Raw genomic sequence first — 14,591 nt, forward strand, 5'->3', positions numbered from 1 at the left:
GTCTATTACAGATTTCTAACATGTGTAACTCATGCTTCATTTTTCAGGAGGGAATTTAAATTAAATTGAAATAAGAATGTTGTACTTACTGTAGCTAATTCATCAAATTTGCCAAAGAGCTCATTCAGCAGCTTCACCAGCTCTTGGGCAGTACACTGTGATGCCAAACTAGTGAACCCCACAATGTCTGCAAACAAAATGCTGTAAAAAAAGACACAGAGATATCAGTACAGAAGACATCTTCAAATTCTCATTATCCTCTTTTATAGCACAGATGTGATCCAAAGCACAAACTCAAACAAGCCTTGAAATGCTACCAATAAAGTGCTAGTTGGGACAAAAATGGCAAAGATTCAGACGAACAGGCATCAGTATGGTGCTGTCAACTGTTGTAGAGAACCCTGGGACACTTTCAATGCCTATATACCTATACTGCATACCTATCTGGTGTACATATGGCAAAGCAACTCATCCATGAGGTTCCCCCATGAGCACTCCAGGAACACAGAGAACAATTGCTTCTCTACAGCTGGGATCTTCTCAGCTTGAGTGGTTTCAAAGACAGTTCTTACACTGGTAGAGTTCCACAGCCAAACTGATAAATCTTGCATGAAGTTAGTACTAAGTACTGAAAGACAGCAGTCAATAACTTGGATACGGTAGCTCCATGATGTGGTTTTACTGCTCCTCATAAGGAACTAGCACCCAGTGTCAGGCCAGGCTTCTCTGTACTGTGCTGCGTGTCTCAGGTAAGTGTCCAGCTTCCATCAATGTTAGCAAGGTCCAACAGTTTAACCTGCCTTAACAATCCGTACTGATCTGTGATCATAAGGGGAGATAGTTGAAAGAAGCACACATACTACTATGACAGAGAGAATAAAAACTCATGTGCAGATCCTGAAACTCAAGAGAGTATGGAGCTGTTGTCCTTTTAATTATTTAGATTCCTTCATCTGTTGGCAGAAGCCCAGAGCCCACTGCAGAAACCTAATGCATTTATCTCCAACACCCAAACTATAAATGTCAAACAAGTCTTTATTTATACAAAAGCTAAGAAATAGTCCCATGCTACATGTCCTAGGTATACTTGGCATAATGTAAAACGTAGCTTGCAAATTGTAAGTTAAATTAAGCATTATGTACTCCTCTTCCCCTCAACAAACCTTAACTCAATAGATAAGATAGCAGATGCTAGAAAAGCAGGACCAATAAGTCTACTGCTTCCCATTCACCATAACCAAGTCTGAACTCTCCCATGAAGCTATAAAAAAGAGCAAATACAACTCCTGACTCAGCCCCTGTTTCTATAATTTCGTTTAACCCAGTTGCTAAAATCTGTTGTCCACCAGAGCAGGTTAGGTAACATATGCCAGCACAAAACCGACTGATCCAAAATTCAACAGCTTTAATCTACAAACAAAGCCTCTGTGTTGTCATGTTAATCCTTGCGGCAGTCTCCTCACTCTCTTCTCCTTTGAGCATGCTTTATGAGAACATTGCTCAATATGGCCCTGGTTCAGGGAAACAATAGCTATTCCATTCTATGCTGTTTAAACACAACAAAAAGGCTTCTTAAAATAAAAAAGTCAGTGTTTAGTCAATTTTACTGATTTGTGACTCTGCTGTAATGACTGTGAACCAACCAAGTGATGGGTAAGGTAAAAGGCATTAACAGAGTGCAGTAACGTCAGCAAAGTGCCCTGCATATTTGCCCGTGAAGATCTACTTATTCTTTTAATTCTGGACTGACATTCTTGTTGTTTGACAGCCCTAGGATTGTCTTTCTGGAAATTCATCAGTTAATATCAAATTATCCTCCTAAATTCCTTGAAGATTTTCAAATGTACTTAAATGTGCATCAAGGTCTTTCATACAGTTTGCTTTATGACCCATTTGCTTTATCACCTAAATTCACCTCGGAATTCATACAGCTGAAAAAGACACAGAGGAGAAAACAACTACAATTGTTGCAATCCAACATGCCATGTAGTTTCCAGGTTTTAGTTAGTAGGGAGGGGGAGTGTAGACGCTATGTTATAACAACAGCTTCTGCTAGCTACTCTGCCATCTTACATCTCATCCTTTGCATTCTGGTTCATTTTATTTTAGCTAGTGTGCTGATCAATAGCATCTCTTGCACTTTTTCACCTGCCTGTGTCCATCTGTTGCCTCTTCCCTTACTACTTGAACTACAAGTGTTGTGGGGCAGTGCCAACACTTACTCTTTATTGTACAACATCTAAAACAGATTAGGGCAGCATCTTGGTCTGTGACACAGGGTTTTGACCATGGAGTCAAATCACCCATTTGATGCAATAAACTTTTTTTACCTTGTTACGTCCTGCTCAAGGTTTTGGAATGTAAAGGACACAGAAAGCCTTTATCAGGAGGTGGCAAAATCTGCCCCAGGGAGTGAGAACAGAAAAGAGATTATAATTCTTGCTACAGCCATGAAAATCATAAGGGTACTAGAGAGAAATGATAAGATATACAGTGCCAGAATTCCAGCGATATGCCTGAAGTGTTTCCAGGGCCAAACCATATTTTCAAATATATTCAAATATTTTCAAAGTCCAAGTCCCCTCCTGTTTCTCAGCAGAACACAAATTAACACTGAAATTCCCTTTCCTTTGATTTGGATATATTATACACAAAAAAATAATGAGAGTCTTAAACATAGGCCATGTCTAACATTGATACACTTAGAAAAGTTAAGACAATGCAACTACAGGAGTGACCTCAATGTTATGGCACATTAATCACTCCTGTAGATGCACTCATTCAAGAGCAAAGTAGCCTTGGTTCACTGTAACTTAATCGCTAATTGCCATGGATGTTCACATTCTCAGAGAGGATTAAACTAGAGTAAATTAGCGCTACCTTATTTATGCATGAAAGAGTCCTCGTAATGGTATGGTATACAAAGGGACACTTCACAGTGATTGCCAAGTAATTTTATTTTAAAAATGTATATTAGCATATATAGAAACAAGAAGTGTGAAGCTACCCCTTAACAATTGTTTCTCCTAAAGACCATTCAGGGATATGATTCTCCCTGCTTTAATTCCACAGAAATCTTAACAATGCCATTGGGGCACTCTGGTGAAAAACCAAAAAACCCAATCTCAATTAAACTGCAACTATTAGAGAAAGAAGATAAATGAAAGTGGAAAGAAAGTGAAAACTAAGGACAAAGGTTACTTCTGTTTATTCAACAGCTTAGCTTATACAGGATTCAAGCTCCGCTCTCCGTGACAGGCAGTGTAAATGTGATGGTTAGCAAGGCTAAGTAGTTATTACAGTGCTAAGCCTGGTGTTGCCTCATTGCCCAGGGGCTCAGCAATGCTTTTACTCCTCTGTCCCACAACGGAGCGAAGGGACCCCAAGAAGTCATCATTCTCTTTGCTTGTGGGCCATACCAAAAACTCTGCAATCCTATGTTCTTTGAGATATTCAGCATTTGTCCTGTAGTTTTCTGTCACACTAAAATTTTACTGGTAAGTTCACAGGATCAGGGAGTTTGGCTGATCTTGTAAAAACTTAAATCACTTTGGCTTTTAGGCAGACAAGTTATTAGTGTCATAAGTTACAACAGCATGTCAATATTCTAATTAAATCCTAAGGGGAAAAATAATCAATTATTGAGCAGAGCTTTGTCAAACTTGGGCTCTGCTCTTGATTTTAAAGTCTGCATGATGCCATTGTGTTGCAGGAGCAGTGCTGTCCTGGGTTAGAGGTTTGCTTGCTCCTAACGCTGCCTTCTTGCTTACAAAAGATGAGAGGAACATACACTGAGTATTACTAAAGTGCAAGACAGCAGCAGAAGGAGACTAGTTTGAAATCTTTCCTTCTGATGGCTTTATTTGAGATGCAAGACACACTTTTGTCACAGGCTTTCTCTCTCAAGGTAACAGCTATGGTTATGCTTTCCATGACTTAAAACCTCCATCACTCCTGTAACACCTTCTGCTCATAGCTAATAACTACTTGTTGGTGCAGCTGCACCTGGGTTAGTATTGCCTTTCTTCTTGCAGCGCTCCCAGACCAGACTACTGCAACAAAGCATATATGATAGATACCTGTATCTTAATGTGTAAATACCGATGTGTAAGCACTGAAAAGCAGTGTTTTTCTTTTGACTATTCATTTCCCTCCTAATTTATTAATGACAGTGAGTGCACCCTCAGCAAATTTCCGGATGGCACCAAGCTGAGTGGTGCAGTTGAAATGCTACAGGGAAGGGATGCCATCCAGAGAGACCTTAACAGGCTTGAGGAGTGAAGACCCATGTGAACCTCATGAAATTCAACAAGGCCAAGTCCAAGGTCCTGCACCTGGGTTGGGGCAATCCCAAACATGGACATAGACTGAGAGGTGAATGGATTGAGAGCAGCCCTGTGGAGGAGGACTTGGGGGTACTGGTGAATGAAGTATCAGACTTGAGTCGGTACCGTGCGTTTGCAGCCCAGAAAGCTAGCTGTATCCCAGGATGCGTAAAAGGAAGCATGGCCAGCGAGTCGAGGGAGGTGATTCTCCCCTTCTACTCCACTCTCATGAGATGCTACCATCCAGCTCTGGGGTCCCCAGCACAAGAAAGACATGGACCTGATAGAGCAGATCCAGATGAGGGTCACGAAAATGGTCAGGGGGCTGGAACACCTCTCCTATGAAGAAAGGCTGAAAAAGTTGGGGTTGTTCAGCCTGAAGAAGAGAAGGCTCCAGAGACACCTTATTGCAGCCTTTCAATATATAAAGGGGGCTTATAAGAAAGATGGAGAGAGACTTTTTACCAGGGTCTGTAGTTACAGGACAAGGAGCAACAGTTTTAAACTAAAAGAGGGTAGATTTAGGTTAGATACAAGGAAGAAATTTGTTACTATGAGAGTGGAACAGGTTGCCCAGACAAGGTGTGGATGCCCCATCCTTGGAAGTATTCAAGGTCAGGCTGGTCTGGGTTCTGAGCAACCTGATCTAGTGAAAGATGTCCCTGACCATGACAGGGGGGGTTGGACTAGATGATCTTTAAAGGGCCCTTCCAACTGAAACCATTCTATGATTCCATGATTCTAATTTTTAATGGAGGTTTCCTAAAGGCTCCTTTAAAATTACCCGCAGTATTTTATTTGATATGCAAACAGCTACTTCTAACTGCTTCTGTATAAAAATTCTGAATAAAAGCAAAGCAACACTGCAGTGAGCAACTTCAGGAAAGAAAGCATCATAAACAGCCATTTCTCTCATCTCTGTCACAAAAAAGGAGTTGAGCTGGTTCAGCACACATCATTATCTCATACTCCTTGACTATCTGGAGCATTTCTGTCTTGACGAGCCCTGAGTCATCCCTCCAGGACCCTCTGCATTCCTGTTTTCTCCCCTGTGATCCCTGCAGGCAGGCATAGCCAGCACTTGCCCGGTGACTCTGCAGCCCTCCTGCAGCACTGCAGGAAGCTGCTGCACCTGCTAAAACCCAGCGTGGAAAGCCTGTGGCTTGGTTGAAGAGATTGAAGCTGTTTCCCAACTGCGAGTATTGACAGAGCAATCCTTTTCTATGTCACTCTATGGGGTGTTCAGAAGGAGAAATCCTGCCAAGTTACACAAGACATTTAAGAGCTTGTAGGTGGTAAATGTTCACTTTTAACGGCGCTCATTCATATGCTTTGTGCACTTGAATAGTCCTGCCGGTTTCAATGGAGCCACTTGTATAAACAAATACTCAGCAAAATAAGGAGGGGTTGTATGCCCTGTTTTTTCTTTCCACTTGGGTCATTTGTTTAATCAGAGTACAATTCATAATAAGAACGATATTTTAATAGCACATGCTGTCTCAGAAAGGAACCTGTAGGTTGTTTTTTTTTTTCATTAAAGATCAACCGTAAGGGAAAATTAATAAGTTTATCTATAACTCACTACAATGACGAAGAAACAAGTGCTGTCAAAAAATTTAAAAAGAGGGCTGTTAAAACTAAAAACAAAGGGAGGGTTGTTTTTACAAAATAATCATTCATGAAAACTAGTTCACTGTGAAGTCTTATGAGCTCAGAAAGCCTACATACAAAAGCCTGTTCATAGATGTCATGATCACGGCTTTTTAAAATGTTGGAATGGGTAAGTTAAATTCAAAAATTTTTTGAGTTCTGATGCTTTCTAGAAGACAGGACAGATCAGAAATATTTCCATATAAATAGCTTCAGACTGTGCTCTGGCCTCAGACTGGGTCACAACAACCTCTAAATGGCCACAAGGAACCATTTTATTGGTAGCTTTGAATCATGCAGTGTGTGGCCTGAAATTAATCTCTCTTCTTACAAAACAGCCAGTTTTATTTTACACTTGTAAAAATGAGGCTAAATGAAATTGCTGTATCAGGCTCAAGAAATTGGTAGCAATTCAATGTTCACTTTCTGTTTCTCTCTTGAACGTTATTTGAGTTACAGAGCAGAGTGAAAAGTTGTCTGTTAACATATCAAGTCAGCCATATCCTCATCCATGCGTGTGTTGAAAGAGTTTCACTAATATCTAATGGAGTGGGAAAAGTCCATTTCAAAAGAGACAGACAACAAAATGTGTTGAGGACTCCATACAGGGCATATATTTGAGCTGAAACACAACTTGAAATTACTTAATTGAATTATAGCTGCATGGAGAAATTCAGTCAGGAATAGTGTGTTTTTACAGTAGCCACTGTACATATATATGTAATCTGTAAATTCCTCAGCCCTGTAGGGCCAGACAAGGAATAAGAAAAGGAAATAATAATCCTACATTACTTAACCTAATCTTAGGAAAGAGCTATCTCTTGTATGTTCCAAACCATACTCCTGAGCATCACAGGAGAGCTGTTCTGTTGGGGAGCTGTCACATGTAAGCTGGTCCTGACATCCTTCATTGGGACCTTGGCTGGGGTCACCCCAGTAAGATAACACCTATACTGTATTGAAATGGCTCCTGAACTATATACGGACTATTTCCTTCTCATGAGGCACAGATATTATACTGGTTGCGATTATTTTACCTTCCTGACGCTTGAATCTAGTGTCCTCACTGAGTTCATGCTATAATAACTTTGGATGTGTATTTGCATGTCTTGTTTTAAATATTGCATTTGCATTAAGTTGTTTGTTTCCATTTAAAACATATGCACACATTTCCTATTGTACAGCAATTCTGTTCAAAACTTTACAAGGTAACATACACAAAAAGCCTCATTTCTTCCTCTTTGACAAAAAAAGACTTATCTTCTTCAAGATCATTGGGCAATATTCAGGTATTCCACACAAAACATAGGAAAAGAAGCAGCATATCTGTCCAGTGAAGAATTTGTTGGCAAAGGACTGATTTTCATCAACTTGTGACAATTCCTTTTGACCTCTTCTTTGGGAAGATTCCATAGATAAATATATTCTGTTTTAACCACTACCCTTTACACAGTGTACACAGGAGATAATAAAACTTGCCTGGGAAAGATTTCTTGTTCTTTTTTGCACAGGCACAAATACGTACAGAGGGTTGGAATGGACAACAACCTTTTCTTGTACCATTATCTCACTTCCAAAAATAAGGTGAATTTGGGCCTAGTGATCTTTCTCTTTTGACATGAAACTGTTGCCGAACAGAGCGCTTTGATGATCTTCAAAAGTTAACAGTTAATGGATTGTGAGAGAGGAGAAAAAAGCAGCTCTTTCCGTATGTTTCACTTAATCTTCACATAATGCAAAAAAAATGACAGAACCACCACAAAACTGCATTACGAGAAACTGAGTAAGAAGAAGGGGGAAAAATGCAAATAAAGGTGATAAAAAGTTGACATAAACAAAATATTCAGAGCAATTAATTTAAAAATATAAAAGCTAAATAAAAAAAAAAAAAAGGAGTTACAGAACAAGAAAAGAAATATCTCAAGTGGCCAAACAACATTTCAGATCGTGGACAGTCAGTGTTTGTTTCTGCAAAGCTCAGGCAGTAAGCGTGAGCATTGTGCAAAGGATCTGCTTCTATTGGAACTAAGTGCATGCTCTGGAATTGGAGTTCAAGCTTTCAGCCTTCCTCTGCACTTCTGTCACTTTCAGTAAAGTTATATAACAGGCCTTCCCCAAGTTACAAGCTTGTACATGTCTTTCTTAGCAGGAATTTTTGGTTTGCTAAATGCGAGCACTTTGGAGGAGAAAAGGGTTTTTCCCCACAAACGACTACAGTTCCCAGGGCCCTTGCAAGTTCCTTAGATGGCACTGTTGTAGGAAGCCACCTATTCAGTGCTCTTTTATGGTTCATATTCATTGACACCCTTAGAACAGTCTCAAATGGAAATAGAAAGTATTATTATTTAAAAGAAATTTTAAAGACTTTATTTAAAATAAAATATTATTTAAACTGGCCCCCTCTCCATCTCCATCTCCATCCATCTTCAATGGATGTTGAAGGAGTTTAATGCTTTGTACTGCAGAAAGAAAAATAAAATCCTGGGTACTAAGGTGGAGGTCTGAACTGATTTCTAACTGAAGAGAGTTAGAAAAATAAATGTAAGCAAAATAAATTCCTCTCTTTACTACCGATCTGGGAAGAGCTCATCAAAGCATGACATGACACTGAGGGCTCTGCCCTCAACATGGAGAGGCGTGTTGCCATTTCCTTCTGGAGGTGCAGTCAGTTGCAGGCAGTCATTCAACAACTATTTAATAGTTGGTAAAATATTTACCAATTAATTGATAAACGAGGGCTGTTGCCATGGCGTATGTGAAATCATAGAATCATAGAATCATTAAGGTTGGAAAAGACCCTTAAGATCATCGAGTCCAACCGTTAACCTAGCACTGCCAAGTCCACCACTAAACCATGTCCTCAAGCACCATGTCTACCCTACTTTTAAATACCTCCAGGGATCGAGAATCAACCACTTCCCTGGGCAGCCTGTTCCCATGCCTGACTACCCTCTCGGTGAAGAAGTTTTTCCTAATATCCAACCTAAACGTCCCCTGGCGCAGTTTGAGGCCATTTCCTCTCATCCTATCACTTGTTATTTGGGAGAAGAGACCGACCCCCACCTCACTACAACCTCCTTTGAGGGAGTTGTAGAGAGCAAGAAGGTCTCCCCTCAGCCTCCTCTTCTCCAGACTAAACCACACCAGCTCCCTCAGCCGCTCCTCATAAGACCTGAGACCCTCAAGACATAGACTTGACTCATAAGACATAGACCCTTCACCAGCTTCACTGTCCTTCTTTGGACACGGTCCAGCACCTCAATGTCCTTCTTGTAGTGAGGGGCCCAAAACTGAACACAGTACTCGAGGTGCGGCCTCACCAGTGCCCAGTGCAGGGGCACGATCACCTCCTTGGTCCTGCTGGCCACACTATTCCTGATACAAGCCAGGACGCCAGTGGCCTTCTTGGCCACCTGAGCACACTGCTCGCTCATGTTCAGGCGGCTGTCGACCAACACCCCCAAGTCCTTTTCCACCAGGCAGCTCTGCAGCCACTCCTCCCCAAGCCTGTAGCATTGCAGGGGGTTGTTGTGACCCAAGTGCAGGACACGGCACTTGGCCTTGTTGAATCTCATATAGTTGGCCTCAGCCCAATGATCCAGCCTGTCCAGGTCCCTCTGTAGGGCCTTCCTACCTTCCAGCAGATTGACACTTCCACCCAACTTGGTGTCATCTGCAAACTTACTGAGGGTGCACTCAATCCCCTCATCCAGATCATCAATGAAGATGTTGAACAGGACTGGCCCCAATACTGAGCCCTGGGGAACACCACTCGTGACCGGCCACCAACTGGATTTAACTCCATTCACCACCACTCTCTGGGCTTGGCCGTCCAGCCAGTTTTTAACCCAGTGCAGAGTGCACTTATCCAAGCCGTGAGCAGCCAGCTTCTCCAGGAGAATGCTGTGGGAGACAGTGTCAAAGGCCTTACTATACTCCAGGTAGACAACATCCACAGCCTTCCCCATATCCACTAAGCGGGTCACCTTGTCATAGAAGGAGACCAGGTTATGTCAGTATCTTTTCCCAGTCCATCATTCACTTGTTACAGGGGTGTATATATATATCCACTGTAATGTATCCTCCTGTGTTTTTCTGGAAGAAGGTAAAAAAGGTAGCTATACAAGTCTCTTATTTTTCACATGGAAGATCTAGTGCTTAAAGACTCTGTTTTTTTTTCAGGCAGCTATTTAGAAGACTGAAACAGATGAGTTTTGTTGCTGGTGAGGTTTTTTTTGTTGTTGAAGGTTTTGGGTTTTTTTCCCCTTTTCTTTTAATAGGTGAGGAGTGGAAAAATCATGGGAGTTTACTAACTGCATTCCTAACTCCTCCAGCCTATCCTTTCTGGAGGATAATGCTCTGACACTTCCAGATATTTGCTAAGAGAAAAAGAAAGCGTTGAAATAGGAAAGGCAAAAGTGCAGCTCATTTTCTATTTTCCACTGTGTAGCTTTGGGGTTAAAAACTCCAGGAATTTAGAACAATAGAGGGGCTTTTTGTTTGTTAGTTTTAATAGTGCTGTTTTACAGAATGCTTGGTGTGAAGAGGGCAAGTCATGAGAATATGGGAATGGTCTCTTAGGTCTGCCCAGTATAGTACTCAACCGCCACTAATCGAAAGAAAAAAAGTTGCTTTCATCTCCTTAAAAAGGTAAAGCACACATCTTACTATTGGCACTGACCACCAGCAGCACTTCCCGGAGGGATGCTGTAGTGCTGTTCTCCACACCGGTGTCAGGATGGCACCTGCAGGGAGTTCCCCTGCACCATTCAGATCTGCAGAGTCACACAGATCCTGGGGTGAAACTCTGGTCTACCAGCACCTGCTAGAAACAGCTTGCTGGGTATTTACTGGGACGCTATCACCACTCCTTATGTTTTTTTCTAATACAGTAGTTGCATTACTGAAATAAAAGGTAATACAGTTTCTTACAGTACAGATGGTGACGGGAGGTCTCCTGTTTTCAGTTCTCTTCCCTGAGGATCTTTCCTTTGCCATTAAAATGAGACCATCTTTCTTTGCCTCCATTCGCCCCAAAAGTACCCTCTTAATGTCAGAGAATTAACTCCCCTCTCCAGACAGGGTATTCAGGTTCAAAATCTTTCATGAACTCCACATCGAAGCAGTGAGTAAGCCACAGCAGCCTTAGTGGTTATGTGAAACATCATTTCATGTAGAAAAAAAAAAAAAAGGGGTACTCCTGAGGTTGGATTTCAAAAAGATCTCAGTGCAAGAGAGGACTCAGAAGCATTATAATCAACCAGTCCTGCTGCAAAGCAATGCCATTTAAGAATGACTACTCATTTGAAAAAAGTTGTCTGCCTCCCAGCACTACTATTCTAAGCTATTTATTGATTCACCATTATCTTCTGAGAAGACTATTAAGTCTTCCTAGTGGGCCTCTTCTCCCCCTCTCAATAAATGACAAATCTTCACTGTACTGCTTGTTTTTTTTTTCTCTAAGACCTGACTGCAATTGCATGTCACTGTATTTGTACTAAATACTTTCTGCTTTAAATTATTTCATGGGCTACATCAATCCTACCTAACGTTGTCATGCCTTTGAATGTAAATCTTGTGGAAAATCCTTTCAGGAGGCTTCAGGAAATCTTCCTTCATTTCCATTGCAACATTCCTGGGCAAAAGACTCATCAAGAGACGTTCCTAAAAGAAAACGTAAACAACATCAGTTTTGTGGTATAGTGTGTGACCATTATTCAAAAGTTTTAAACTAGCAAACTAGACAATCTTTTCCTAATCTAGTCTGCTTCCTGAGAATTTCTACTGCATAAATAATATGAACCATTTCTTCTCTCAAACTTCTGCAGCCTGTGTGGATGTCTTTCTTAAGTCTTCTGCAATAAAAATAAATAACAAAACCCAAAAACTACACAGAAAGGGAAGAGCCAGCTTCAAGAGCAGATAATTGTCCATAATTTTCATTAACATCACAATGCTAATAATAACAACTTATTTTATTGTTAGTAGCATTTATCTGTCTGGGAAAGACTTCCCAGGATCATTTGCTATCCTTTTGTGTGTCCTATTTCTGAATCTAATGAAAGTGTTACATTACAAGGACTATGACAGCTGGTTATTAAGCAGCGAGAGTGGATGATAGATTTATCCACAGTCTGAATCAGCAAAACAGTAATAAAGGTACACTTTTAATGGCATCTTATCCAGTGTAGTAATGTCTGTTCCAGCCAGCTCAGTAATGGAATGCATCAGTACAAACCTCTGGTTAAACACATCTCTTCTCGCTATATCCACAGAGAGATTTTTAGCATGAGTCACTGACCTGCAAAAAAACGACCTCTAAAGTTTTGGATCTTGTCAGTATTGACTATAAAGGCCTATGTAGTTTTCCCACATATTCTGGCCCATTTGCAGGTACCACCTGGAAAACGTGCAGCAGTTGTTCTTAGGTGCTGTAAGGTGTCCTTAGATACCTACTTAAGTTTTGTTTTCACACAGAAAACACTTGCCATTTAAAATGCAGTTCCAAGCTTATCCATCAGACCTGCTAGCTTCAGTCACAGCAACAGTCTGAACGAATTCACATAACCACATTCAATCTCATTCAGGAATCCCAGGTTCCAGAGAAGACGGGGAAAAGCTGGAGCAAGGAAGATGTACCCTTGGTGGAAGAGGATCAGGTCAGGGAATACTTAAGCAAACTGGACATACATAAGTCCATGGGCCCTGATGGGATGTACCCACAAACACTGAGGGAGCTGGCAGATGTCATTGCAAGGCCACTCTCGATAATCTTTGATCAAACATGGTGACTGGGAGAAGTGCCTGAAGACAAAAGGAAAAAAAATGTCACTTCTATCTTCAAGAAGGGCAAGAAGGAGGACCCAGGGAACTACAGGGCAGTCAGTTTCACCTTGAGTCCTAGAAAAGGGATAGAGCAGCTCATCCTGGAAACCAGGGTGGTTGGCTCAGATGGCCTCCAGAGTTCCCTTCCTACTTCAACTATTCTGTGATTCTGTTATCTGATGCTCGAGAGCCACCATAATGGCAGCTACGAGACATCACAGAGGTGCAGATCTTGGCAAAAACACATCCTCCTTTTATTTAAATGACATTAAACAAACAAGGAGCAACAGTTAACACTGAGAAGAGGGTATCTGCACAGACAAGTGGTTTGTGTTGCTCACATGCACACATTAACCAGCCAAAACACCAAATAATACTCAAAGGGTTTCTAATTTTACAGTTTCTTCTGGAAGAAGACACATTGAATATTTATGTCACCAAGGAATAAGTTAAACTTTGCAGAACTGCCCTGGTATTTACTGTAGACTAAAGTTCCTTGTTATGTTTGTGGCAGTTCATGTGGAATTGAGGCTAAGGATCATTAACTTAGTCTATTTCCTATTGTTCTCATATGTATACTAAGAATATTACAAAGAATACTATAGAATTAAATTTTTGTTAACATTTTAAGAATGTATCAATTTCAGATTAAGCAAACAGTCTCACATCTTGGTAGAAAATGGTTAATTACTATAATTTTTATGTTGATTTAATTAAATATGCTTATATCTCTGCAGCAGAATTATATTTGGGTAATCCAAAATTTGGGTTAAAATCCAAAACAAATAGTTTTGTCAACAGTGGATCTTATGAAGCTCTGTTGCCCACTACTTGTGGCTTGCAGTTGATTTACTGTTTTAACTGAAATATACTGAGGTTGTAAAATGAGCTGACCACCTGTCAGACAATAGAGAATCCACACAAAAGAGAAGTTTGGACTGATGGTTAAATTCTCTGGTGCTTAAGATGGTATAAACTCCAAAGGATGCTGGAATTTTATAAGTATTATCCTGGGTGCCAATTTTATGATGTGTGATAGGACTAAATGTTCACTGTAGCTTCTCTTTAAGCGAGCATATTAAACAAGATCTTTGCCATTTTGCTGAAGTGGATAAGTAAATTCCAAAGCTGTTATGGAGAAAGTGTGGGGTTTCAGCTTCTGTTTCCTACAAAGTCTGACTAAACCAAACAGACAAACAACCAAACAAAAATTATACTGACAGACTCTTACAAAGACTAATGCTGACTGAATAGATCTTCTGTGGCCTGTAAACACAATTATAATACAAGATGTGAATAAAAAACTCAGAGAGAACTTCTGCAGTGCATGGCAAATAGTACAGAAGCCAGGGAAGTAATAACAATCATTACTGTGAAGGCAGCATTCGCGAGCTGCAGGATATAGCATTTGACAGCATTGAAACTTGCAGATGTCAGATGTATTAAGGGAGGCTACAAAAATGGTGATTCTTATACACATTAGCTTGACTATTACAAGAACTGAAGGGAGCTTATGAAAATCCTATATCAAATTGTGGTGGCTTGCTTTTTTCATTAGAGATAAAAAAAAAAAAAGATGGATTACGGAGGAAGAATTGTAGAGTCTTTACAAAGAGGGTTAGCAGCCTCAGACTCACCGAGTGAGGAAAGACTCTATTATGGCTTTTTCAAAGGGCAGCCACTGCTGACCTTTCAGGCCAAGAAAGGAAGCAGCATCGTGGCTGTAAAGAATTGTCACTGGAGGAGAGACTGGAAAATGTAAGAAACAACCCCACAATGGAAAGTATCTAA

General features: G+C 40.6%; 1 protein-coding gene across 3 annotated transcripts in view; it reads right to left on the bottom strand.

The window, feature by feature from the left end:
• Positions 1 to 14,591, bottom strand: part of ADCY1 (adenylate cyclase 1) — a 171,614-nt gene that overhangs the window by 89,766 nt on the left and 67,257 nt on the right. For all 3 annotated transcript variants that reach the window (XR_015706547.1, XM_009468132.2, XM_087766221.1), the window contains exons 3-4: positions 11,521 to 11,639; positions 90 to 201 (exon numbers count right to left, since the gene is read on the bottom strand). Coding sequence is in view for 2 of the 3 variants with exons in the window: in XM_009468132.2 (XP_009466407.2) it covers positions 90 to 201; positions 11,521 to 11,639 (231 nt within the window). In the remaining variant the exon portion in view is untranslated. The remainder of the gene's footprint in view (positions 1 to 89; positions 202 to 11,520; positions 11,640 to 14,591) is intronic.

Source organism: Nipponia nippon, unplaced genomic scaffold (genome assembly GCF_047370975.1).
Source record: "Nipponia nippon isolate SJK-2023a ecotype South Korea unplaced genomic scaffold, ASM4737097v1 scaffold_1, whole genome shotgun sequence".
Classification (NCBI taxonomy): domain Eukaryota; kingdom Metazoa; phylum Chordata; class Aves; order Pelecaniformes; family Threskiornithidae; genus Nipponia; species Nipponia nippon.